General features: G+C 42.4%; 2 protein-coding genes across 7 annotated transcripts in view; both read left to right on the top strand.

Moving 5' to 3' along the window:
- LVRN (laeverin) overlaps window positions 1-434 on the top strand; it is a 56,635-nt gene extending 56,201 nt beyond the window's left edge. For both annotated transcript variants that reach the window (XM_072957987.1, XM_072957985.1), the window contains one exon: window positions 12-434. In XM_072957987.1, coding sequence (XP_072814088.1) covers window positions 12-191 — 180 coding nt within the window. In that variant the 3' untranslated portion in view covers window positions 192-434. The remainder of the gene's footprint in view (window positions 1-11) is intronic.
- ARL14EPL (ARF like GTPase 14 effector protein like) lies at window positions 101-27,947 on the top strand. Of its 5 annotated transcripts, none has more exons than XM_072957999.1 (4): window positions 101-221; window positions 22,536-22,653; window positions 24,430-24,569; window positions 27,143-27,947. In XM_072957999.1, the coding sequence occupies exons 2-4, from the start codon at window positions 22,558-22,560 to the stop codon at window positions 27,363-27,365; spliced, it is 459 nt and encodes a 152-aa protein (XP_072814100.1). In that variant the 5' UTR covers window positions 101-221; window positions 22,536-22,557; the 3' UTR covers window positions 27,366-27,947. The 5 variants fall into 5 exon arrangements, with proteins under 5 accessions (XP_072814100.1, XP_072814104.1, XP_006204015.1 ...); XM_072958003.1 differs by lacking the exon at window positions 101-221 and adding an exon at window positions 3,988-4,074 and having other exon boundaries at window positions 24,433-24,569; XM_006203953.4 differs by lacking the exon at window positions 101-221 and adding an exon at window positions 3,988-4,074.
- The last annotated feature ends 1 nt before the right edge of the window (window position 27,948 follows it).

Raw genomic sequence — 27,948 nt, 5'->3', positions numbered from 1 at the left:
TGTCCTTCCAGCTGCAGCAGTTTTGTAGTCATATGTTGGAGGAGCACCAGAGACTCACAGTTCACGCCCAATTACAGACAATAAAGAAGGACAATCTGAAAAGCAAAGAGCGAAATGCCAGGATAGCTGCGTGGCTCCGGAAAAACACCGAACTCAGCGGGGACTCTCGGCACTCCTCTGGCGTATTATAACGTGCTCACAGTGTTATCCTCCAATCCCCTGTGAGTCTGGAAAAGCACACGTTTTGTGATTGTATTTCAGTCACATTTACTACTCAGAGTCCTGTTCTTCCCATGTTGTCACACTTGGCTCTGAGGCACTCTCTGGGTGAGAGGGGGAGGCTGAGTGATGGCTGAGGATTTTGCCAACATTGCTGCATTTCTGGGGGAGATTTTGCTTCACGTTGGGCTATAAACCACATAATTTACTTTAAATGCCTTGTAAAAACAAATTTACCTTAGAAAGCCTTGCTTATTCTGTTGTGAAGGCCAGTGGAATATTACATCATTGGCTAAATAAGCACATTCTTTTCTGAGGGAAATACCGATTTGCAATACTCTAGGATTTATTTAAAAGAGTAATGTACAAATAACACAACAGTATAAAGAAACAGAGACTAGAAAAACAGCAATCGCTAGAAGACAGAAAAGCCAAAGACATGCAAGTTTGAAAAAGAAGACACAGACAATTGTATGAGCCATGTTAAGTGCCCCAAAGGTAAGAAATGTGTCTTCTCCTTTCCCACCCACCTCTCCCCAGTGCCTACTTCTATGTGCCACACTTTACTGGCTACTGAACTTTAAGGTGTCACAGAAAGGCCCAGGACTGTAGGATCCACGAAGTGCCCTTAGGGTCACTGCTGCAGAGGTCAGATGGAGAGCAAGGCTGTGCCCTAAAAGCTCTTGACTATGCAGTTCACCTGTGGGTGGACACTCTTTCAGCCAAAGTTTAGCAGCAAAAATAATGATGTCAACAGACAATAGCAATTATGGGCTAATTTCCAATGCAAATGGAAATGGTCAAATAGAAATAGAACTAAAAGACTAACCAGAGCATGATCTTTACAGCTTTGCACTCAGGGCATTAAGTTCGAAATGTGGTTTCATTTGGCCAGATTGAAGCTGCTTGTAGTTTGGACAACGTTAAACCTTTTCATCAATCACAATGTGTGGAATTAGCTCAGTTTTGTTACCCCTGAATTAATCAGGACAGCTAAGGCAAATCATCCAACTCGATTTTGTGTGTTTACAATTAAATTCTTGTTTTAATTTTGATTTTGCTTTTATAGAATGGAAATAAAAACTACAGATCTCCTATCTACCTCAAAGTAAAATTGTAAAGCTTAAGGAATATATCAGTTAAAAGCCTTTAAATATGTTATATAAACTCAAGGCAATAATATGACTAACGCTCCCCCCCCCCTTTCTTGTGTAAGTTAATGCAGCCACAAATGAAAATGCAATACAAAAGCTCACTTTCATATTCACTTCACAAGAAGATACTCCCTGAGTGGGGCTGGGAGGCCATGGGACTTGGCCATGAGGACAAATCAAAGCATAGTCTGTTCAGACTTGACCTTTGATCATAGGTCAGAGAGATTTTTCTTTAAATTTGGCAATTTAAAATTTAAGCAATAAAATAGCCCCATGTCTTCAAATGGCTATGTGTGATTTCTTCCTGTGTTTTACACGTTTGTTCTGTGTTTCCTGTATTTCCTCCACTCAGTCTTATCTTTAGAAAGCCATGTCACGTGTCCTCTCAGCTGCTTTCCCCTCCCTCTCCTTTGGGCTCCCCTGTCTTCTTTCTCCCTTTCCAGTAACCTCTACCTTCCTTCTGCCTGGCTGTCCCGGTCCCCTCTTTTTGATCATCCCACCCTCCTGTGCTCTCATTCCACCAAGTGCACTTGGAGGCTGACACTCGGAGCACCCAGCACCTCTGATGCCTGTTACTAGGTGATGCCAAGTGCTGATTCTACCAACGGAGCACACTGGGCTCCTTAGACCATTGGTCAACAATTAAAGTCCTGCTATAGCTTCGCTTCCATTGTAATTAAACAGTACCGAAAGTGTTTATCCAAAATCAAATGTCCAAATATTTGGTTAATACTACTTCCTATTAACTATGAACAAGAATTTTGAATAATGTTCATCTTTTCTTATTTGGATGAAGCTGGTTACTCCAGGTAAGCATTACACTTTATTGTATTGTACCTTATACTTTCTTAGTATGTTCTGTATGTAGTATCATATCATCTGCAAACAGTGACAGTTTTACTTCTTCCTTAATATTCTTTCTTTATCTTTAGTTTTTGCCATTTTAACTACAGTGTGTCTTGGTTTGGTCCTTTTTGGGTTGATCTTTTGTGTGACTCCTTGTGCTTCCTGGACTTAAACGTCTATTTCTTCTGGTTCAAGAAGTTTTCAGCTATTATGTCTTCAAATATGTTCTCTGCTCCTTCCTCTCGCTCCTTCTGGGATCCCTATAGTGTGAATGTTAGTATGCCTGATGTTGTCCCAGAGGTCTTTTAAGCTGTCCCCATTTTTTAAAATTATTTTTCCTTTTTTCTGTTCAGTTTTGAGTGATTTCCACTGCTCTGTCTTTGAGTTTACTGAACCAATCTGTTGTATCATCTAATTTAGTATTGATTCCTTCTAGTGTATTTTCTATTCCAGTAATTGTATTCTTCAGCTCTGTTTGATTCTTCTTTATATTTTCTAACTCTTTGTTCAATTTCTCATTGTGTTCATTCATTCTTCTCCTGAGTTCTTTGAACGTCATTATGATCATTACCTTCAGGTCTCTATCCGTTACATGACTTACCTCCACTTCACTTAGTTCTTCCTTGGGGGCTTTATCTCATTCCTTTATTTGGAACATATTCCTCTGTTGCCTCATTTTGCACAATTTGTTGTCTTTATTTATTTATTGTTTGGTGGGGGTGGGTAATTTGATTGATTGATTATTTTTTTAACAGAGGTAGTGGGGATTGAACCCAGGACCTCATGCATGCTAAGCATGTGCTCTACCACTGAGCTGTACCCTCCCCCACTGTTATTTTTATTCTTATGTATTTAGAAGGTTGATTACGTTTCTTGATCTTGGAGAAGTACCCCTTGTGTAGGAAACATCCTATGGGGCCCAGTAGCTCACTCACCTCTGGTCACCAGTGCTTTATGCACTAGGTGTGCCCTCTGTGTGGGCTGCATGGATCCTTCTGTTGTGGGAGGGTAATGACTGTGGGTGCAGTGGTAGGCATGGCTGGCCCTCGGTTGGATGCTTGGCTCTGCCTTGTATGGAGGCTGCCAGCCACTGGTTGGGGGGGCTGGGTCCTGATATGGTTGGCTGTGTGGCCAGGGGAGTCTGAGTTCTAGTGTCAGCCCACTGGTGGGTGGATCCAGGTCCTAGGGTAGCTGGCTGCTGGGTCAGAGTTCCTGGAGCCAGTTCAGTCTGCTTGTGGGAGGGGCTGTGCTTGCAGGGTCTAGAGTGTCCCAGAACTGGTGTCAGCCTGCTGTTGGGTGGGGCTGTGGCCCAAGACATCATGAAGTGGTGCCGGCCTGCTGGTGTAGGGGCCAGGTCTTGACACAGCTGGCTGTGGGGCCTCAGTGGGCCTGGAGCTTGTGTCTGCCCACTCATGTGTGGGGCCATGAGCCCAGAAGGTCCCTAAGCTGATTTCTACCCACTGGTGGTTGAGGCCAGGTCCCAGGTCTAATGCCGGCCCACTGACGGGCAAATCCAGGTCCTGGAGTCTCTAGCTGTGGGGCTTCATGGGTCCCGGAGGCTAGTGCCAGCCCTCTGGAGGTTGGGGCTGAGTCCTGGCATGGCTAGGGGTTCAGGGAGCCCTTCAGCAACCTGCCCGCTAACGGGTGGGGCTGTGTCCCTGACCTGCGAGCTGTACGGCCCGGGGCATTCCAGGTCTGGTGCGCACCGGCTGGTGGGCGGGGCCAAGCCCCAGCACCAATGGGCTGGCGGGGGCGGGGTGGGGAGGATTCGGAAATGGCGCTCGCCGGCACCGGTGTCCGCGCCGATGGATGAGCTCCTACAAATGGCTGCCGCCAGTGTTTGGGTGCCTCCGGGGTGAGTCCCATTTGCCTCCTGCCTCTCCTGGAGGCTAAGATTAGCAAGTGGGTCTGACTGAGGCTCCTTTCAAAATACCTCTCCTGCCCTGGGTCCTGGAGAGTGACATTTTGTGTGGAGTCTCCATTTCCCATAGCCCTTTGGCTCTCCCAGAAGTAAGCCCTCTGGCCTTCAAAGCCAAATGTCCTGGGGGCTCATCTTCCCAGTGCAGGACCCCTGGGCTAGGAAGTCCAGTGTGGGGCTTGGACTCCTCAGTTCCCGGAGAGAACCTCTGAAATTGAGATTCTCCTCTCGTTTGCGGGTCGCGTACCCCGGGGGTGGGGGATGGGGCCTGACTGTACTGCGTCTCCACTGCTCCTACCCATCTCGTTGCTCCGTCTTTATGTTTAGTTGTAGAAGACCTTTCCTGCTAATCTTCAAATTATTCTCATTGATAGTTGCTCTGTAAGTAGTAGTAATTTTAGTTGACTGTGGGAGGAGGTGAGCTGAAGTTTTTCCTGTTCAGCCATCTTGGCCACTCCTCTGCTTCTGTTTTGTTTTGTTTTGTTTGTTTATTTGTCTTGCTTTTTAGATTCCACACATAAGTGAAGTCATATGCTATTTTTCTTTCTCCATCTGACTTATTTCACTTAGCATCATATCCTCTGGGTCGATTCATGTTGTCGTAAATGGCAAAATTCCATTCTTTCTTAAGGCTAGTGTTCCTTTGAATATATACACCACATCTTTTTTAATTCATTCATCTCTCATTTTACACTTAGGTTGCTTCCTTATCTTGGCTATTGTAAGTAATGCTACATTGAACATAGGGGGTATATATCTTTTTGAATTAGTGATTTTGTTTGCTTTGGGGAAATAACCAAAAGTGGAATTGCTGGGTTGTATGGTAGTTCTATTTTTAATTTTTTTAAGGAAACTCTGTACTGTTTTCTACAGTGGCTGCACCAATTTACGTTCCCACCAAGAACGCGTGAGGGTTCCCTTTCCTCCACATTCACAACAACGCTTATTATTTGTTCTTTTTGATAATAGCCATTCTGACAGGTGTGAGGTGCTATCTCGTTGTGCTTTTGATTTGCATTTCCTTGATGATTAGTGATGTTGAATATCTTCTCATGTGCTTGTTGGTCATCTGTATGTCTGTGGAAAAATGTCTATTCAGGTCCTCTGCCAGTTTTTTTAATTGAGTTGCTTGGGTTTTGTTTTGTTTTGTTTTGTTGATGTTGAATTGTATGAGTTCTCTGTATATTTTAGATATTAACCTCTAATCAGATATATCATTTGCAAATATCTTCTCCCATTCAGTAGGAGGCCTTTTCCTTTCGTTGATAGCTTCCATCACTGTGCAAAAGCTTTTTAGTTTGATGTAGTTCCATATGTTTATTTTTGCTTTTGTTTCCCTTGCCTGTGGAGACATCCAAAAAAATATTGCTAAGACTGGTATCAAGAGCATACTGCCAGTGTTTTCTCCTGGGGGTTTTATGGTTTCAGGTGTTACTCTTAAGTTTTTAATCCATCTTGAGTTTATGTGGTGTGAGAAAGTATTCCAGTTTTATTCTTTTGCAGTAGCTGTCCAGTTTTTCCTACACTATTTATTGAAGAGATTGTCTTCCCCCCTGTTTATTCTTGCATCCTTTTGCATAGATTAATTGACAATATGAACACACATCCCAACTTTTAGAGAAAATACACTTGTTTAATAGAAGTTCAGAGAGGAGGTATAACCTACCCAACTCAAAGTAGTATAATATGATAGAGAAAGACGTGGTCACAGAACACATGTCTTTTGAGTGCCTCTAAGTGTGATTACTGAGCTATGTGCTATATGTACTTTATCTCATCCTCAAAACAACCCTATGAGGCAGTGGATCCTTTAGGATCCAGTCAGAAAAAAAAGAAACCAGACCAGTTTTTTTTTTTTTATCGTTTGTCTTACCAAAAATATTTTACTGTCAGGGGCTTGTAACACAGGTATTAAAGAAAGAAAAAAGCAGAAGAACTTCATGGTATAGCACAGGAAGGAGTTCTTCCCCTTAGGGCTGGAGAATATGGGGCAAAGTTAGGAGTGGCTAGAATGCAGAAGCTTGGACTAGGAAGTACAGTATTTTCTGTCTGGATTGAGTCCACCCAGATGTCCCCATTCCAAAGTTCAGGGTCTCGCTCCTTCCCAGTCAGTGTCCCAAATGGCATGGCTGTGAATTCAACTTGCATTATAATGATGCCTCCTGCAGAGTGGCTACAAGAGTGGAGAGATTTTTTTTAGAACTGCCTTTGAAGTCCTCTGGTTCTCTGACCGCACCTTGAGCTGGTCATTTTCTTTCTGCAAGAATCCAGCGGCTCAGAAATAGCCATCCCATCCCGCAGCCGTGCAGTCACAGTGGTTAAACGCAGCAGCCACTGGGTCCCCAAATGCACTTGCTTCAGTAGGTGATTATCTGATTAATCATGGTGGCACTAGGGGTTGGCCCTGTGTTCGAGGCCAAGGGTATAATTAAACCTAATCTCAGAATCCCACCTTGAGTCCGTTTCCTGGGAGTTGGCTGGTATCAGTCAAGGTCCAGCCAGGAAAACAGAAACCAGACCAGCTTTTTGTCACTGAGAGAACTTATTGGAAGGAATTGGTATACAAGAAACTGAAAAGGCCAAAGAGTAACACTGAGACACCACCAAGATAGGAACCGCAAGAAACAGCTAGCACTCCAGGGCCAGCAAAGGAGGAGGTGGCGTTATTAGAACCCAGGGCTGGTTCTGCTGTGTCAGAAGCTCAGAGGAGGTGCCAGGCAGGGCTGGGATCCAGACCTTGAGGAGGAGGTTGGCTTCACAGGTGCTGATGCCTTAGGAACTCAGAGGAGGGCCCCCCGGAGCTGAATCCAGACGTCTCAGGAGGGGGCTCTGGGCAGCTAGGGCTGGTATCTCTGAGGGGACACATTAGGCTTGGTCTCAGGGACTGAGGATAGGGTGAGGGTGGAGCCCTGCTGGAATCCAACAGCCACTGTCTGGAGGAAGGATCATGAGGTGATGCTGGTAGAACCAAGAAGCAAACAGGAAGGAACAAGCCTGCCTCTTTCCTCCTCCAGCCTTCCCTTGCCCCTCAGCGCCCCCTGTTGGCAGAGTTTGCGAAATTGAAATGTGGTTTGCAGAATCCCAGTCCTGACATCACACAGCAGAGAATAAAAGGGTGGATTTGGAACTGACAGTGGCTTAATAACCAACTCAAGTTAGTATAATTATTCTGATTTTAACACATGGGGAAACAGGCTTAAGGCCACAGTGCTGAGACAGAAGTTAGAATTTAAGACCAACTCTGTTTACTGTGAAACCCCATTTTACTTTGAATTTTTCTTTTACCAGTCCATTGCTGAGAAGCCTTGGTGAAAGCTTTTAATCCACACATACCTACAGTAAACCAGAAATAAATAAACCAGCTTTTGGAAATAATACACAGTGCTTCATGTAGAAATGGCCATTCGAATAAAGGAAAACTTTTAAGAATGATTTTTTAAAAATTATATTTGGATTTGTATTGAAAAGAAACTTTCGGTGAATGCATTTAAATAGGTTGTTGCTTTTACTTTTCAAACATTATTTAGATAGATTTTTATGGAATTGTAAAAGTTCTAAAAAAAAAAGCCCGGCTTCATGCTGTCACATCACTACTTGTTATGGTTTATAACTGCATTTAAAAAGGATAGATAGGAAGCACAGCCTAAGGATATTTTATTGGTATAGATAAATTTTACTGATGCAGAGGAATATGCTAATATTACCCAAGAATGTGCTTATATTACTCATGAAATGCTGAATTCTTATAGTTTTCATAAACCATAAAAAAGATCAAAAATGATTTTAAATCATAAATCATAAAATGGATTTCAGTGAATCCCAAGTTAAATACATCAGAAATTAAATGCAATATAATAATTCTAATTGCAGATGTCAAATTTGTGGACTATATTAGTGTTGAACTTGTTGACACATTTTGAATGTTCTTATTGATTTTTTTTCTTTTAAAAGCAATTAATGGTGGGTTTTTTTTGGTTTTTATACATGTTTCAATTTCAAAATGGAAACTCCTCTAAGTGTCCCTTTTCTCGGTATTAAAGTGAAAGTATTGCACTGCATTAGTGGTTCTCTCTAGGGCTTCTTGGAAGTATTTAAATATTTTCTGGATTCCATAGCTGTTGATTAAGTAGTAGCCAATTTCTTGATTATGTCAGCCACAGGCAGAGGCGGGGGAGCTTGAACAAAGAGACGTCTAGGATGGCTCTTGTCCCCAGTCTCCAATTAGGATAGATCCAGTTTTGTTGGCTTCATATATTGAGGCTTTTTAGAGAAAAATATGAAAAAACACGGTGTGAAAACTGATGGACTACATGAGCTGCAAAGCCCTTTCCAGGTGTGACATCACATTGACGTCTAGCTTGTTCATTCCTCAAGAATCTTCTATGTAAAGCATCTTGCTCTGCAGTCTCTGCAGGTTCCACACATCCCCTCTTCAAGCGCCCCCTTGCTTACCTCTGAGAAGTCTCACCTTTGGCTGTAGAAGTTGTCAAAGTAATTACATTTGATGGACATGAAAATTCTAGAGCCTTTTGATCGATCCTGGGTCACTAAGAAACATGACGTCGACGTGATCTTTTTCAAGTAGTAAGGGTTATTTTTTGTCTATTTTTCTGAATTAAGGTTTTGCGCCATCTGCTGGACTGACTTATTTTGCACATACTACAAGAGAACTGTACATTTGTTCTCAAAAGTTATCTTTTAAAATATTTATTAATACTTTAAAAATGGTAAAATACATGTTTATTATAGGAAATGGGTAAATGTTGGAGATAGTAAAGCATAATACAAAGTCCAGAGATACCTACTATTAATGTCTAGTGGTTTTTCTTTACACACACAAAAACATGTTATCAGTAGGTTGGTTTGTGTTTAAAAAAAAAAACAAGTTTGAGATCTACACTGGTTGATTGAGGTTGTGGCAGGACTAACAGGAGAGGACACAGCGCAGATACGAGTTTCACTGGGAGGGACTGCTCTCAGTCCCCGTTGTGTGTGAGCCTTAAGGTTTGCGCTCCTTTCATGCAAGGCAGGGATCTTACCCCCCGGCTTAACTGTGGAGAGTGGGGTAAGAGTAGAGTTGGGGGAGTGGGTTAGACCTTGGGAAAAGCGCCTTATTGATAATTGCTCAAATTCACAGGGAACTGTGTTGCTATTTCCAGTGGTAAACGTGGTGTCGCTCCTTTCTGTTAGTAAACATACGTTGAGCCCCAATGTGTTAGTTGCTGTGACACATGCTATAGAAGGAAGAATTCTTATAGACGCTGCTTTGAGGCTAGAGAAGTCCCGTATGAGAGACAACTACGTAAATAACTGGCTGCAGCGCAAGCTTGGAAACACAGAAGCAGGGGTGCTTGTCCTCCTTGGGCAGCGGGACTGTGAGCAAAGCGTAAGTGGGTCCTGGAGGTGGCTTTGAGTAGCAGGTTCGTGGAAGGATGCAGTGACAGTGAGGCTGGGAAGGCAGACCTGTGTTATGTCATCAAAGGCTGAGGATCACGAAGCACCACCAAGGTGCTGGAGGAGGAAAGTGACACCGTGCAACAGGACTTGAAGAGGATAACTGAGGGCACGATTTGAGAAGATGTAGAGAAGAACTGAAGGCAGAGAAACCAGGTTAGGGTCCAAAGCTGGCCTGGTAACTCGGAGTGGGGGATGAAACAGAGATGAAAATTCCTTATGCAGTGCACCTAGGAATCAGAGCACAATCAGGAAAACCACATCCCATGAATAATTACTGCTATAACGTAAAATATGGACCCAACTGTGAAAGAAATCTGAGCGCAAATATATGGTTCTGTGGATCTTTTAACAATATGCAGAACCTTCCAAAATGAAATAGCACACCCTGGGGGAAACTAGGAACCCTTTCCTTGCAAGTGATAGCCTCAGACAGGCTTCCAGCTCGCCCCTGGGACCCGGGAGACATCACGGAGTGACAGAGAAAACGGAGCAGAGTGTGGAGACGCACAGACAAGCCACACCTGCTGCTGGAGGGGTCGGACGGGGCAGGCAGGGTAGGTGGCAGTCAGTCCTCAGGTACTAGTCTTGATGAGTAAAAGGACCGGGGACATTCCAGGCATAATTGTACGCCAGGAACACTTGTGAGCCAGAAAGAATGGCCTCCATGCAAAGATCAGAGAAAACCAGAAAAGATCAGAATGGGACTTCTGCAAAGGCACTGGGAAAAAAATAACAAATAATTGATAAAGACTACATAGCAAAACAAATACGTCATAAAGCAGAAAAAAATGGGAACAAACTTCTCTTGGAATAAAAAAACATTAGAAAGCATTTCCTCTTTGAAACAAGAGATCAAATCAGAGATGGGACTCAAAAGAGGTATAATAAAATGAGAGAAGAAGACAAAAAGTAAAGTGAGCTGGCAGAGACAGACATAATGAGATTCACATCCCCAAATGGTTCTATTAGACGCAAAAAAGGGAATAAAAACAGATGAGCTACGCCTACATCTCAAAACAATAGAAAAAAAGTTAAAATATACCCAAAATAGAAGGACAGGAAATAGAAATGGAAAACATAAGAAAGAAAGACAGGCAGACAAAAGAAGAAAGGAAAGAAAGAAAGGGCTTTTCTTCGACAAGATGAGAAATGTTTGAGAGAGAAATTAGAAATAAAAGGGGAGACATAATTACAGATGCAGTAGATATAAAAGAAAATTTCATGATTTTTACGAAAAAAATTATGTCAGTAAGTTTGAAAACTTGGAAGAAATGGTCCTAGAAAAATGTGATTTACTGAAACTGTCTCAAGAAGGGGAAAAATCTCTCTGGATTCTTATTTGGAATCTGCTTTTTTAACAATAATATGTGTATATCTTTTGTCCCGTCAACAAATACATTTCCATAGTATCATTTTAGTGTCTTCATTGTATTATAGAATTTTTATTTGATAAATAAGTCATTAAATTTTTACTTTCCCAACCTAGCAACTCTATAATTAGCAGCTAATACAAGATGCTAAACTTTTGCAAAGAGCTGTATCTATCCTTAGAAGAAATTCCACCGGGAGGAATTGCTGGATCAAAGATGCCTGTATTAAAACTTTTGTTACATACCAAATGTCTGTGGTGTGATGGGAAGTCATTCCTGAAAGAGCGAAAAACAGGAACAAATTTAGGTACAGCAAATACAAAATGTGTTCTGAGGATGGAATAGTCCATGAAGTAATGTGTCCCGTGACATTAGTAAATCAAATTAGTAGAGCAATGTTAGTATACTATTGATTGTGTTCTAATAATAACAGATAAAAATGTTAATAAAAATAGTAAATAATAGTAAATATATAGTAAGAGTAGTAAATATAATAGTAATAATAGTAAAACAATTAAATCTTTTTAAAAAGAAGATTGTTCACCTGTACCACAGGTACCCTTATGCTGATGTCTGTTCAAGTAAGAAATTATGTAAAATCATTAATGGTTTTCGAAGATGGAGCTGTTGGGGGTTCTGAGGTTGTGTAACTCTGCTTATTCTTCCATTCCTTGCCTTATTTCATCTGCCCAGCGGCCACCCTGCTTTTTGTCACTGGGAATGACATTTATTAGAGTCCACATAAAAATACAGATGCTGTTGCAGTGCAGTTGGGGTTCAGCCTTATCGTACCCTGGACGACCTCTCCCGCCTCCCGCTATCCCCTTCAGAAGCAGGCAGGCTTTCCCCTACATGAATCTCTGGCTTAGAGCAGCTCCATCTGCCTAGAATGCACTTCCCACTTCCTCTTACAGGCTTTTCCCTGCTCATTTTTTTTTAAGATTAACTCAATTGCCACCTCTTCTGGGGAGCCTTTCTTGATACCCTTCTTCCTGGGGAAAACCACCTGTTCCTCCACTCCCTCCACTGGCCCTGGCGGTGTCTCGAGCCCTCACGAGGCACATCTTGTATTTATTTGATTGTGTGTCTCCTCCTATGAGACTTGAGAGCTCTTTAAAGAGATGAACCATGTCTTATTTGTCTCTCTGTCTTTCACAAAGTGCCTGGCCGATAAGAGGTATTGAATCAATGCTTCTAAGTGAATGATCCAGAGGATAGTAGTAATAGGTGCCAGTGAGCATCTCCAATAATGGAGCCACTGGTCCTGGCTCAGGTTATCACTTCATCCACTTCTGGACCTTCATGGTGATTTCCACCAGAAAGTCTGTCTTTTTGAAAGTGCAACTCATTACCATTTCACAATGTAACAGTACCTCAATCAATCAAATAATAATCACAGCAAACCTGCAGTAGTAGTCCCCAGACACTGAAGATTAGTCTCATTTGGATCTTTCCGATAGAGGGTTGGATAAGTCCAGTAAGAGCCTGTTCAGTAGCTGATGAGAAGGATGCTAACATATTTAGGAAGGTGAAACTGGAGTCTCCTACTGCAGCCCCTTCCTCGATGCTCCTGACTCTCAAACTCAGTGACATTTTAACTATTTCATAAGCCACACCCCACATCACCTTGAGTTTATTAAAATTATTTGGCTATAAGTAACAAAGTTTCTTACATCCCCTTCTTTCTTACATGAAGGGTGGTGTACTTTCTTAGATGAAGGGCAAATACTCTTGTACTATTACTTTCACTCAGTGGTATATTCTGGAAGTCACTCTATGTGACTTTGTAGAGATTTCCTTATTCTTTTTTCACGGCTGCATGGTACTCTACGTTTATGGTACACGTGGATATACCGCAGTCTGTTCAGCCATTCCCCTATGTATGGGCACTCCGATGTTTGGCATTTCAAAAAATACGACAGTGAGTAGGCTTATGAGTTGTGTTATTTGCAAAGTACAGTTGACCCTTGAGCAATGTGGTGGTTAGGGGTGCTGACTCTCTAAAACAACAAAAATCCAAGTCCAGATTATAGCTGGCCCTCCACACCCAGGGTTCCTCTGCATCCGAGGTTCCTCCACATCCACGGACTCAACCATCCGTGGATCACATAGTACTGTAGTATTTAATACTGAAGAAAAAATTCCTCATTTAAGTGGACATGTGCAGTTCAAATCCATATTGTTCAAGGGTCAGCTCTACAGTGTGTATTCCAAATCCATATACAGATGGGTACAAACTAACAAAATAAATTAATATAACTCATGAACTTAAAGAATTTTACTATCCCGGAATTAAGAAGTAACCAAGGAATGTTTTAGTGTGTGAATCCTTAATTTGAAAAAGCAACCAATTTTAAATTACATAGCTCCAGAAAACCTGAGGACATCTGAAGAAAAAAAAATTATTTTTCTCATTAAAAGTCATGTCAAAGTGCAATAAATTGGGGACTAGCAAATTTAGCAAGGTATTATTAACTTAAAAAATACTCCATCTTTTAAGATTAAATTGTTATCTTTTTTTTTAATGATGTAAACTTCTGAAGATTTGCTAGTTAAACCATTAGTTTGAAAAGCCATTAGCATTTCCTTGAGAAACTTGGAAATAATACAGGCAAATTATTTTGTATAATTTATTTTCTTTTTAAAATTGAATAAATAAGAGGTAATAGTTTTTGAACTTTTGACACAGTGTTATTTCTTAGCACTTAAATTTGTTTTAGAAAGTTTTCAGTTGGGACTTTTCTTGTTTGATCACAGTCCTTAACCTTCAGAGGTTTCCCCCACCTGTTTTTAGAGGATCACTGCCCTTGCCTTTGGCCCTTGATGTGTCTATTCTTTCTGTCACAGCTTGTGTGACAAGATGAATGAAGAGTACCTTCTCCTGTTAAACATGGGAGAACAAAGCCCAAAATTGGCCAAAGAATATATTTTTGTAGGTTGTGATTGACTGTGGAAAAGTCTGGCAGGATTTTTACCTGATTTGAGGTTTATCAGTCCTTAACTGGCAAGAGAGAACGGCAATTCTTAAATAGCAAGATGACAAATTTTGATGTGTAAAATTTACTCTCTGATCTCAAAACGTATAAACTTTGCTTAATGGTTATAAAGTTCAGGTCAAACATACTTAATTTTGGTTCCACCTTAAGGTTTTGCATTATTGCCAGATGGGTTGCAAACTCTTAGAACTGAAGATTCTGTTTCCTTTCCTTGTTTTTGCAGCAAAAGTAATTAGGAATGAAATGGTGGTTTTTACCCTATTATTCACAGATAAATGAGGCAGGTATTAACCTGCTTGGGAAGTGGTTTTAATGACTCAACAGCAGAATATCTGAGTCCTAGTGGCAGAGGACAATGGTTAAAGGGTTGTAATTTAGAGATTAATATATGTCTCAGACACAGCTTATAAAATAAACATGGTTTAGTTTTCTCTTGGGACAACAGTTTTTTCCTAAATGGTTTTTAACTTAAATATATATATATACACACATATATACTTAATTAAATTTTAGCTGATATACAATATTGTGTTAGTTTCTTGTGTATAGCATAGTGATTTAGTTATACATATATTTTATATATATCTTTCCATTTTCTTTTTTATTATAGGTTATTACAAGCTGTTGAATATAGTTCCCTGTGCGTATTTTTGATATGCAATACTTAACTGTGTAATCTCAAAAACATAGCAGTTGCTCAATGGATATAAAGTTCAGGTCAAATATACTTAATTCCGGTGTCACCTTCAGGTTTTGCATCATTGCCAGGTGGGTTGCAAGCTCTTGTAACTGAAAATTTGTTTCCTCTCCTTGTTCCTTCCTTGCAAAGAACAAGGAGAGGAAACAAATCTTCATGTATGTCTTCATGTGTGTGTGTATAATATATATGTAGTGCTATATACCCTGAAGTATAAAAAATGCCTTTTGCGGCAACATGGATGGGCCTGGAGACTGTCATTCTAAGTGAAGTAAGCCAGAAAGAGAAAGAAAAACACCATATGATGTCACTCATGTGGAATCTAAAAAAAGAAAAAAGAAGACACTAATGAACTTATCTACAAAAGAGAAACAGGCTCACAGACATAGTAAACAACCTTATGGTTACCAGGGGGCAAGGGGTTGGGAAGGGATAAATTGGGAGTTTGAGATTTGCAAATATTAACCAGTATACATAAAATAAATAAACAAATTTCTTCTGTAGAGCACAGGGAACTATATTCATTATAGTAACCTATAATGAAAATGAATATATGTATATATATATGTATGACTGAAACTTTACTCTTTACACCAGAAATTGTACATTGTAAACTGACTATACTTCAATTAAAAAAAAAAAGCCAGGCAGCAATCTGGTGTTAACATGAGTTGAATGTCTGAAGTCGAGATACGCCACTGAGCAAGCAGTAGGGTCAGAACGTAAACTCTAGATTCTTTGCTTATTGCAGGTGGAGGACAGGTGAGCAGATGAACGAACATTCCCTGATTTCCTATGATTTTAGACAGACTCACAGTGGAAGAGCGAGTTAACGATCCCATCCACCCCCACATCCTCCGTTTTTCCCACCTCTCCTCCTCTCAGCCATTATTACACAAGCGTTAAACTGTAGGAGCACCTTAGGGGCCTTATGACTTTTCCCCCAGAGGGTTCTGTGGTTTCTCAGCAAAACAAAGGGAACAAGGCAGTACAGTTTCTCTTTTGATCCAGTATTCTCCTCTTCTTTTTCATCCAACTTCAAGGTATGTGTACTTTCTCTTTACCACCCATCACTTCAGCTTGGCAAGGCGACTCTCATTAAGAAGTAGGCGGTACAAAGCTGTGGAAAATCATCGCTGGAAAGACACTTTTCAAATGATACACTTAAACTCAATTCGCTCTGAGCCTGGTAGAGTGAGAAGAGGCAGAAGCCAGCCACAGAATGTTGACTCTGAATATATAGTGCCATAGAATGTGTTGTAGTTAAGAGCAGAAGAAAACTGGGGTCCTTCTGTTGCAGTGGGACCTAAAAAAACAAACTCCACACTTGAAATTTGGGGTGAGTCATTGAGAAGTGTGTTTATCAGGAAAGTGCTGCACGTATGTACCAGCGTAATGCTGAAAAGGCCCTGGTTGCTGGTCTTGTGAAAGAGTTTTCTTCCTTCTCTGCTTTCTTTTCCATCAATGGGGCCAACTAAACAGCCAAATTTTTGTTCTTTATAATCCTTCAAATTGCAAGGCAGAATTGAAAAGTATAATCCAGGAGATCCAAATTATAAATAAGGTGCGAATAGAGAGACCCTCATGGGTGCTGATCTGTAACTGACCCAGACGAGCCTTTCAGGGGCTTTGGTATCAGGGCGACACCAGACTGCAGCCTTCCCGGCCTTAGAGAAAAAAGAAAAGAAAAAAAAAGCAATGATGTAGTCACTCAGCCTATCAAATTCTCTGCTGAGTGCACTTCTTTTAAATATACGATATTATTTTAAATATACGATAGCTGTGTTCACATTATTTTACATTGAGCCATAGAAGGGTGTATTTGTGTGCACACGTGCGCAGGCAAGTGCACGTGTGTTGGCAAATCCAGCAATAAAAGTGTCCCTAGGAATCTTCATACGTTGTGAATAAAGTTGTTCCTGAAGCGTTAACCATTGTTTATCTAAAAACACTCTCAAAGGCTTAGATCAAAATCACTTCTAATTCTCAGGAACAAACAGTGATGGAGATTTTGCTGGAGATTGTGGAGCAGTTTTGTGGCTTTGAAAACAGCTGAATCAGCTGGGAGGGAGCAGCAAGGGAATGACTTAACTGATCCCCCTTCACAGCAGTTGTTTCTCTTTACCAAATATGTCCCTGCTGGGGTTTGGCTCACCTGTCGATTAACTCAGGGACCCGCCATTTTTAGCAAGTATGGGAACTAAGGCAAGAGACAGGATGAGATGAAAATAGCTTGACTCTCTACTGCAGGTGCTTTGAATGAAACTGTGTGTTTTCTGCTTCTGAATATTTTCTGAGGGGTGTCTGACAGATAGTGCCTCTGAGTAAACCGCTTTATCTGCTACTGAGGAAAAGTGGAGACCAACTTTTGAGCTAGAGTTTGAACACTGTTCTTCCTTGGATAATTAACTAGTGTCCTTAGGGAGAAAAGTAGGAAAAGTACTCTGCTTATGCAAGACACAACCAGCTTACAGAAATTCAACTGCCCGGTGCTGGAGGCAGCCAGAAGATAAGGAAGGGTAAGTGCTTCACGTGTGAGTCACTTTTTTGCTGCCCTTCGCTCGATGACCTGCGCCTCACAGTGGGCAGGACGGCGGGGTTCTGGCCCCAGTGCTGTCTCTAGGTGACCGGGCCCCCCAAGGCCTCCAGAGAGCGAGCGACCTGCCAGGGTGTGTGGATCTGAGGTTTAAAGGTAAACATCATTTAACCATGGTGGCTCCTGTGTCTCCGTGATCTACTCCATCCGATGCTCACGCTGAGGAGCAGAGATTGCTTCAGCGCCTGAGAACTGCGGGCTGTGTGGGGCTCTTCCCAGGCAGCCTTGTCTGAGAGGATTTTCAAGGGTGGTATTGTCTCTGTGTGACTCTCTTCTTTTATGCTGACTTCCAAATCCAATCCTGAGGTCAGATGTGGCTCCTGCCGGAGAGGGAAACCTTCCCCAGCGCACCCTTGGAGATGTGCACTGTGACAGGAGGGCTAGGGGAGGTGCTGCCAGTGGATGTAACGGTGTCCAGGTTCTTGTCCCATCCCAGGGAGAGTTCAGAGCTAAGACACGGAGGTTAAGGAAGCAAAGTGGGGATTTATTAAGGATAGATCATACACTCTCAAGGGGAGAGCAGGCAGGCTCAGGTGAGCAGCAGTGCTGAGTTTCTTTGGCAAGTTGGTTACATAGAGTGTAAAAATGAGTGGGCGGAATATTCACTGGGGAGGAAAGGGCTTGGGGTCATAGTCCCTGATTTTCATCCCAGCTCACCTTCCTGAGAGGAAGAGGAATTTTTGTCCTTATTTAGCCTGAATTGAGAGGGTCGAGTGTCTTGGCTTCAGTGCATGGTGGGTACTTCTAATCTGCAAGGTTAATTTTATTGTAATGAGGACATAATGAGCAAAATGTTACATTTGGATCCTGGAGATTGCTGCCTTTCCCCACCTTTGTTTGTCTGCCTCCAGGACACTTACCAGCCCAAAATATGTGATTGCTTATCAGTCCAGAGGTTCCTGCTTTTCTTCTTCTGCCCAGGGACCTCTGTTGTTGACATGATGTGTGCTTTCCTGCATTTGGCTCGTGCCCCTCCTTTCTGCGCAATTCCTGCCATTTGGCCTGTGTCCCCCTTTCTCTGCTCATATCTAGCTGTCTGCCTGCTCTAACAGAGGCAGACCCAAGATGATCTAAAATGCACCTTCCCCCATTCCTAGTCCAGGCTTCATTGTGAAAAGGCTCTGTTGATTACATCCCATCCCTCAGCAATATCTTGTGTAGAGATGGTGGTCATCATTAAAACAGATCTTGAAGCTTTAACATGTTAGGGTCCAGACAAATCTAGGTTTTAAACCTTTGAGGCCTAAATGAGCTTTCTGGGCCTCAGTTTCCTCATCTGTAAAATGCGGGTGATAATATCTAGTTCAGAGTGCTACAACGGAATTAAAAAAAGTAGTATCTGTAGAATGGTTAGCAAAGTGCTTGACACATAGTAGGTGCCTAATAATTAGCATCCATTAGCTTAATGTTTATGAAGTATTTATCGAGCACGAATTATTTACTAGCTCTAGGCTTGCTTGTGGTGGGAGATAAAGAAAGGTGTAAGACTGCTTCCAGAGCTGAATTCCTAATAGGGATGGGAGCTTGCATGTGAAAACTGAACTAACTACAGAAAGAAGGCGAGGCTCATGGCCAACACATGCTACTCAAACTTCCTGTTTGTGGTGAATCCAGGAGCTTGGGCCAGAATGGAAATCAGTGAACTGCCTCCTTCCAAGAAGACAGTCTTGCTGTGAAGGAAAATATCAGATAAACTACTCAGTGTACTTAGTGAAGTGGTTGATTGCCATTCTGGCCAAAGCCAGGTGCAAACCAGTTGCCCCATTCTTGGGCCACACTCAGAGGATGGCTGCGCTTAAGTCTGTGTTCCGTCTGCTGCTTGGGGAGCCTCTTCTCTTTGGGTTAGACCATACCGTGGATCTTTCACGGGCAGTCTGACATATGTTAGGACAAAATAGAGAGCTGGTTAAATCAATGTCATACACTCTGTGTTCCATTAAATGCAGTTCCCCAGGATATGCCACGTGGTTTCAGCCCTGTGCTTGGAAATGCACACCTAGAGCCAGGAGGAGACATGTCTCAGCACCAGGATCAGTGAGGTGGCGGCGGCGGGTTCTCCCTGCCTCTTGGCGGGGTCCTTAGTCTTATTTTTTGTGTCATGGACTGCTTTGGCCAACTGTTATCTCTATGGACCATTTCTCAGAATGATGTTTTTAATTGCATAAAATAAAATCTGTAAGGTTACAAAGGAAACCAGTTATATTGAAATACAGTTATCGAAATGTTAAAAACAATTTGCGATGGCAGTATATGTGCTTCAGTATTAATGCATCAAATATGATCGAGCCGCAGGTCTAAGAACTACCATCATTTTGAAGATGTGATGAGTGTCAATAACATTTTGCCATATCTACAACTATAATGGGTGGTGAAAACATCAGTGCTTTCATCGACAACAAAGTCAAGAGCACTACTAACACTACTGTGGTCTGCTGGGTGCCTTATAATAAAAGGAAATGCCAGCATTTCAGTTAGAGGTTACTGAAAATAAACGTGTATTCTTTACTCAAGTTCAAGGCCCCCCCCCCACCTCCGGCTCTCCTTCTCTGGTTCAGAACCCCTACCTGGGGAATTCCAAGCAAGGAAAAAAAGGGAGTTCTGAATATTTTTATTACTTTTCCTGGGGCATATATTTTGGCCTGGGGCATATATATATTCCTAACCAAATCCAATTACAATTTCAGGCCCTGGTGAAATTCGACTGTAACTTCTATTTGCTTCATTCAGAATGCGAAGGAGCACGTTTCCACCCCTCATCTATTTGCAGAGACCTCTAGTTCACAGAGGGCTTAACAGCAACTTGGGTGGAGGATTTGCATACAATACTCATTTATCTCAATGCAGTTAAATGGATGCTCTTTCAGAAGAAGTTCTTGCAAAGATGATCATAAAATCACATCTATTCCCATGTGGAAGAAAATTTGTTATGAAGAAGCTAGAGGGTTTAGGGCCCCTCCTGGGGCAAGTTTCTTGAGGAAGCTCCACACAGAGCCCAGGAGAGAAAGGGATCTTCGAGGATGAGAGTGATAGGGAGGCTTCTTGGAGCAGAGAGTTAGCAGAGAAAGTTCAAAGTGGGGGGGGGCGGGGAGGGGGTTGAGTTAGGAAGGAGATGTTAGGTTAGGAGGAGTCGTGATGGGAGCAGGGAGGTCAGTAGCGCTGGCCCGAGGGAAGGAATGCGGGGAGGTGAGCCTGGACAGGTCTTCCGAGCCGGTTGTGATGGACCTTCACTGATAACACCAGGGATGTGGGATGCTACTGGCAGAGGGGAGTCACTGAAGTCTTTTCATAGAAATAGGATAAAGACGTTTCTGATTTAGAAGTATCAACATGACCACGGTGATCTGGATGAATGTGGGGCAGGAAGAAAATGTGGATGATAGTTTTAGGATCACGTGGCAAAACTGGACCAAGAAAATGAGACCTACCCTAACATCTCCTTTAACTGGGAAATAGGGTCCGTCTGGAGAGCTTATTCGTCATCCGGAGCACCACGGTTTCCCTCTGGAAATCAGAACCCCAGTTATGAAGGGCTGGGATTTGACAGGGAATTCATCATGTAAAAAAAAAGCTCCATGTGATTTTATTTCCAGGCCACTTGGCAAGTGCTCCCCAGGAATGTTTGGCTGATCAGATGTGACATTGCATGTGAGGCTATCAAAGCAAAAACTGCACCAAAGTTAAACAGGCAAAGAAAATTTTATTCAAGGCTATCAAAATCTGATAGTCTGAACTCATCTCCGCTGAAATGAAAGGTTCGAGGGAAATACTAGAGCGCTTTAGGGGAGAGACTGATCCTTGGGATGTGTCATTCCCAAGTTTGCAAATGTTTTTCTCTGTGATTAGCCACCTGTGTTTGCTGATCATTGCCCACCAATTAGCAAATTTTGCTTCTACCTTCCCACAGAGGTTGGCAAATAGGGGCCCTATCCTTCTGGCTGATTACATTTCAAAGGGATGACTCCTAGTCCATGGGAAAGACATTCTGGGGTTGTAAAACTGGCAGGAGGCTGGGAGAAGATTCATATCTCAATGGAGCAGGGAAAGAATTGACAAGGACAAGTTTTCTGAAATAAATGATCTAAGAAAACAGAGGTCAGAGCAGAGTCAGGAAGAAATCCATCTAAAGTTAAGTCATGTTGACGGGAACCTTAAGGCCACCTTGGTCAAGGGCAAGGTGGTCCTCCTCCTCCTCCTCCTCCCCCACCACCACCACCACTTTGCTACTATTACTACCACCACTGCTCTCTTTAGGTGGCTTCTACCTGGTAGAGAATGGAAAGGAAGAATCAATCTTAGGTATATTAGGAAAGAAAAATCAACATGACTTCCTAACTTAATGTTGGGAATCAGAGACGGGGATACAGAAGAGTGAGCAATCCAGGTCTCACCCTAGACACAGAGAATGAAGAGACATTGGAAGAAGCAGAATTTCCAGTTGGCAGGCAGACTGGTGGTGCTAAGTGAATTGATAAAGCGTAACTCTCAGGTTCCTTTGGTAAAAGCAATGCCCTGCACTCAGCAAGGGTAGCTGATGAGAGACAGGGAGGCAGCAGGACTGGGGAAGTCTCCTCTGGGGTGTGGTCCTCTCGGACACAGTACCGCAGAGCAGCCTGGATGGTGCATTTGTGAGTGGTTCCCTGTGTTAGCGTCACCTGAGACACACACACACACACACACACACAGGCGTCTTGTATATACACTGAAGTATTTCAAAGTAAATTACAGGCATTTTAGCAGCTGAGTTTTAGGGAAAGCTGAGGACTTTCATTTAGCCCAGGTTGTATGAAAACTGTAACAGAAACTCGAGTGAAAGTGAGGGGCTCAGGGCTTTCAGAGGCAGCCTGGGCAGTGATTTCTGAAGAGAAACCCCGGGAGCAGATAAGATTTCACAAAGTCACTGGGGATGTACGACGTTAACAGGTCTTCCTCTTTTTCAAGGTAGTAAGTGTAAAGGGGGAAGAATGGAGGTCTGAGGATTCCTAGTGCTCCTAAGTGGGAGTGAATGGCCCCATGTTGCCTGCTGCAGCCAGGTCCATGATGCAAAGAACTGTAAAAGGTACAGCCAACTTGCTCGTGGAACACCAGGCAGAGAAGAGCCTGGTGTTCTGGGGGAGTCAGATGCAGAATTTCAGAGTGAGTGGTACAAAAAGAAGCCAGGAAAGCGAGTGACTTTTCCAGTAAGTCTGGCTTTGAAAGAAAGTAAGATGTAAGGAGAGAGCAGGAAGGTCACAGGATTCAGTTATGGGGAGGTATGCTATTCATGTGTTTTACTTTTTTTCCAGTTACTTTTTTTAGCGATCAGAAATGAGTGAACAATCAGAAAAAAATGGTTCTACTCAAGAGAGACATGCAGGTCAAAGTTCTCCTGAGAAAAACTGTCACCTCGAGCAGAAGCAACTGGTAAGGCATGTGGTTACTGTGATTGCATGGTATTTGAGGGGCTCCCAACTTGCGGATCTCTGAGATGCTCTGGATTTGGGTGGGAAGATGGACCTAGACGGGACTGCCCCAGAAGGATCTCTGTTCCCTTGTGCCGACTGGGTATCCCCTCCTCTTAACTCTGCGCGTCACTAGACTGGTCTCACCTCACGTATCTCCTCTGAGCTTCTCTGCCCACAGCGTCCTGTGCAATAAAATCGTGCCCTTGGAGTAGAATGTGTGTAGAGAACATGGTCAAGTATTTGTATTCAACAAACTCTTGTGTTTTTCCCAATTACATGCTAGCCATGGTTCTAAAACTTGGCTTATGTTCACTCGCCTAACCCTTATCACAAGATACTGTTTTAACCTAGTTTGCAAGAGGAGAAACAGGGGCTTTGAAGAAGTGGAAAGTGACTCAAGGCACACCAGTAACATGTGGCTGAGCCAAGATCTGAGCACAGGCACAGACATTCTTAAACTCTTGTTTTGCTACTGAGAATAATAATACATGGTACTAAGTTCTACTTACTGCACATCTGTACCTAAATACAGGATTGCTTCATAAGGTTAAGTTTGTAAAACAAAGCCGTACATGCACAACGAAATGACAGTTTAAAGAAACATACGTGATATTATTTTAGCCTGACTAGACTATTGTTACACTAAATGAGCTACAGAAAAACCTGAGATTCTGCCACTAATGTGTTACACTGAAATTCATACACTGAAAGTTTCCCTTTTGTTTCCGAATGTAGTATTTCATGTACATGTTAGCCTAAGTGTTTGGGGGCCACTCCGATTATTTTCTTCTAAAATCCTTCAAAGGAGCATTCCTTTCCCTCATGACAGAAGTGCTGCATGTTCAAAATAAGTTGTTAGGATTGATTGAAGCATCCTTATTACTTGTCTTTTCGATTAGGACCCATTTAATTTCTAATTATAAATATCTCCAACCAGAGACTTTTGAAAATTTCTAAAAACACTCTAGAATGTCATTCCAGCCAGATTTTCTGCTTCCAGTCTGGCTTTGACTGAGAATGGCTCCTTCAGGTGGCTTCCTTCTGCGTCGGAGCCCTGATGGGGTCCACACTCCCTGGGAGTGAGTTCTGAGACACGTCCTAGAGCACTGAAGGGGAGGGCTGTGTGTACTTTGTGTTTTGAGACACAACCTGGGTGGAAGGGCTTTTACCCCCTTGTCCTTATCCATAAAATGCTAATTCTGACTTTCATCCTCAGCAGATTTGAGAAGCCAAGTGTTGTTTTGAAAGTATAAAAGGAATTCTTCATTTCTCCCTTGATTATTTAAATATTTTATCATACAACTTTTACACTATGTATTTATTTATTGAGAAAGAATGACCTAATTTGAAAAATTTACATCATCCTTTGAAACTTAATCAGATCAAACTGTTTATTTCTCTAGGTAAAACAACTGAACTTTCATGCCATTATGGTAACTGCTACAGAAACTTCATTTAAAAATTTTGTTTTTAATTAAGGTGTAGTTGATTTACAATGTTAGTTTCAGGTGTAGAGCAAAGTGATTCAGTTAGACATATACATACATATATACATATATTTTCAGATTCTTTTCCATTATATGTTATTATAAGAAATTGAATATAGTTCCCTGTGCTATATAGTAGGTCCTTGTTTATTTTATATATATTAGTGTCAGAAACTTAATTTTGATACAACATATAACAGATAAAACTATCTGGTTCTTACTACTAATACATTTTATTTGTCTCATAGCAGCAGATAGAGCGGCAGTTAAAATGTTTGGCGTTTCAAAACCCGGGACCACAGGTAGCAGACTTTAATCCTGAAACAAGGGAACAGAAAAAGAAAGCACGGATGTCAAAGATGAATGAGTATTTTTCTGTAAAATGCAAGTAAGATCATGATTTATACTTGATCTGTGGGATTATGAAATGCATGAATTCTCCTTGACAGAGCTAAGTAATTAAAAGATGCCTCCTTTTTTATGATTTTAAAATATATTTTATAAAGTACAGTATCACCCCATCACATCTGGAAGTTAGCAATTTCAAGAAATAGACTATACTCCCAAACTAGGCATCAATTTCGTGAAAACAGGCTTCAGAAGTCCTTGCACTAGAGTAATAGTGTAGTAGGAAAGATGATTAAAAGTAAGAAAGATGTATCATTAAAAGGAGAAATAGTATCACTGTGGGAAAGAATTTGAGTATCAAATGGCCACAGAAGTATCATAAATTCCATTATAGCTAGCACATCAGAGGCATAAATTAAGAAAACCATAAAGGAAAAGGCTGATACTTTTGACTACATTAAAATTAAGAATTTATGCCCATTGCAAGACACTCTAAAAATAATGAGAGAAATATCACAAGGTAGAGGTTATTTACGATCTAAAAGGTCAGTGTGCAAGTCTATAAGAAAAAGATGGACATCCTAAGAGAAAAATGAACTGAACAGACATTTCATAGAAGAAAAGGCTAAGGCACATTCAGGATACTGATCCTCACTGGTACAGTTTGTCAAGTGCCCCGCTGCCCAGATAGGCAAAAAGTTTAGTCTTCTGACAGCACTGTTGATGAAGGTATGGGACGTGAATTGAATGTAAAATAGTGCAATCACTATTTTAAAACAGCTTGGCATTACCTGTGTACCTTGTGACCCAACATCCTCACTCCTGGGTGTATATCCTGGAAGAACTCTTACACATGTGCAATAGGACATGTCTGAGAAATTCATAGCGTCCCTGCAATAGCGAAGAAAGTAATAATCATCCACAAGGCCATCCATGATGGAAAAGATGCGTAGCTTGTGCGTCTGTGCCGTGGAATACATATAGAAGTGAAGACACTCGACTCCTTCTACTTACACCACCATGGATGGATCTGAAATCCTGATGTCAAATTTAAAAAGCAAATTACAGGAGGGAAAAGGCAATGCACTTGGAGATACATACACATATGGCATAATTAACAGTAAAACGAGATGATTTTTATAACATTCAGGTGTGTGGTTCCTCTCAGAGGGCCAGGTTGAGGGATGCAGTGGGTGGGGCATGAGGAGGCGTCAGAGGCGCAACACTCCTTTATTAAGCTGGGCAATGGGCACGAGGAAGTGTTTTATTCTTCTTTATCTGTGAATGGATGGTCTGTACACTTTATGCACATATGATAGCTTGGAGTTTTATAAAAGATAGCATCAGATGGGCAGGAAACTGTACGATCTATGTCTGGATGTCTGAGCAAGGCAGGGAGTGTTTAGGTGAAGGCACAGGGAGGAGGAGGAGTCTGAGCCGACCTCTCTGTTGGCTGTGTGACCACCCACTCCTGCCATTCCAGTAAGAAATTTTGCGTCTCCTTGTCTGCTGACACCTGCATTTCCTGGTGGGTGTGGGAGCTCTCGTTCCTTAGAGGAAATGCTTTAAATGTAAATCCTCGTTGGAAAAGGCATTCTTGCTCAAGTGAGATAATCAGGCATGTCTGCATAATGATCCTTAACCATCCCCACTTTATGAGGAGAGGGAAGGGGATGGAGCAGCACTGCGTAACAGAAAGGGAAGGAGGTGCCATGCCTGCTTGGGAGCCAAGAATGCAGAAAGTCCTGATTTCACAGCCCTTTTGACTCCACTGGTAGTAAAGGACACAGGATGTAAAGAGGTACTTTTGTTGTGCTAAGGGTTTCAAGCAGCTTGGTTTTGAATGATTCATTTCAAATTAGTTTGGTTTTGAGAGGGTGGCATAATTCTGGTGAAAGCGTTTTGCTTCCTGGCTATGTTAGAGAGGCTGGCGGAGGGCCAGGTGTAGACGCTGGGGCTCTCCCCTGGGACAGAGCATCCAGCTTCACTCAGAGCTTATGACAGACCCTACTCCCACGGTCACCTGCTTTCTCCCTCCACACTGGGTGCAACAAGGAATCAGAAAGCTACTGAAGCAGTGGCATCTGGAGACTCTTGGCAAAGGAGCTTTCAGTTTGTTTTTTGTTTTTGTTTTTAACGGCATTGGCATACTAACTGACAGTTCTAATGTCTGTCTTGAGTCATTCAAAATGTAATTGTATTCACTATAGTACTTCTTAGGGCAGAAAAAAAAAGAAGGTAATTTATTAGGGGAGATGCCATCAAGAGTGGTTATATTTTTAAGTAAAAATTTGTTGAAGGAAGCTTTTGATAGCTTTTCATCAGCTCTTCCTCAAAATCTGTGTAGGTGGGCTATTACATGCTCCAGCAAGCCAGAAAAACGCAGCGTTACTCTGAGTGGCAGGCCTGGCTGCGCTGGCCATTGGTGGCACACTGAGTGACTTTCCCAGGGCATCGCTGCCGTAACACAATTCTCAAGGGTGGCTGGGGCCTCCCCGGCTGCTGCTTGCCCGGGGTAAAGGCAGCCTCTGTGTGAAGACTGCCGCGCGAGAATGTATTCTGGATGTTGAGGAAATTCGCACATCCCGGTGGTGACATTCTTTGTCTTGGCAGAGTGATGAAGAAGTATGACAGAAGCGGCAGGCTTATCTGCAACGACGCGGATCTGTGCGACTGCCTGGAGAAGAACTGCCTGGGCTGCTTCTACCCCTGCCCCAAGTGCAACTCCACCAAGTGCGGGCCCGAGTGCCGCTGCGGCCGCCGCTGGGTCTACGACGCCATCGTCTCCGAGTCCGGGGAGGTCGTCAGCGCCCTGCCGTTCCCCGTCCCTGACTAGGCGCTGCCCTCCGGCCCCCTGGGCCTTCTCTGCGTTTAAGCCAACCTCCTCCTCTTGGGGGAGTTTTAGGGCTTGGGGAAAATGTTAAAACAGCAACAACAACAACAGCAGACATCCTTAAAACTCGCGTTCTCCGAAGCCGGAGCGCGGTGTGCGATGCGCGGCCACCCTCTGACCTTCCGGCTGTGACTCCTCACAGCCCTTGCCCTGTAACCCGAGGACCAGCAGCCGATGGACGGCAGCGCAGCACCTCCATCTCTCCTCGGCTCTCAGAATAAAAAGTCCTCTCCTCTTTGCTGGTACCTGAGAAAATGTAGTTGGAGGATTTTCAGCATTCTGCAGCTGGGAGCTTGTCTTGACACAGAACACAGTATCGTGAATTTTTAATGTCTAGTTACACCCCTAGGATCTCACACAGCCTCAGTTCTAAATCAGAATTGCTATTTGAATTAAGAAAAACCTCAGAACCTTGGGACTTGGTACTGTATACCCACAGTCTCATTTTCTATTGTTAGTATTTTAATAATATTGAAATTTGGTATTGGTGATACTTTAATTAAAAATTTGTACTTGTAAAATAGAA

The sequence above is a fragment of the Vicugna pacos genome, chromosome 3, assembly GCF_048564905.1.
Source record: "Vicugna pacos chromosome 3, VicPac4, whole genome shotgun sequence".
In the NCBI taxonomy this organism is placed as follows: domain Eukaryota; kingdom Metazoa; phylum Chordata; class Mammalia; order Artiodactyla; family Camelidae; genus Vicugna; species Vicugna pacos.
The sequence above is the reverse complement of the archived record's forward strand: the minus strand, read 5'-3'. Positions and strand labels throughout refer to the sequence as shown.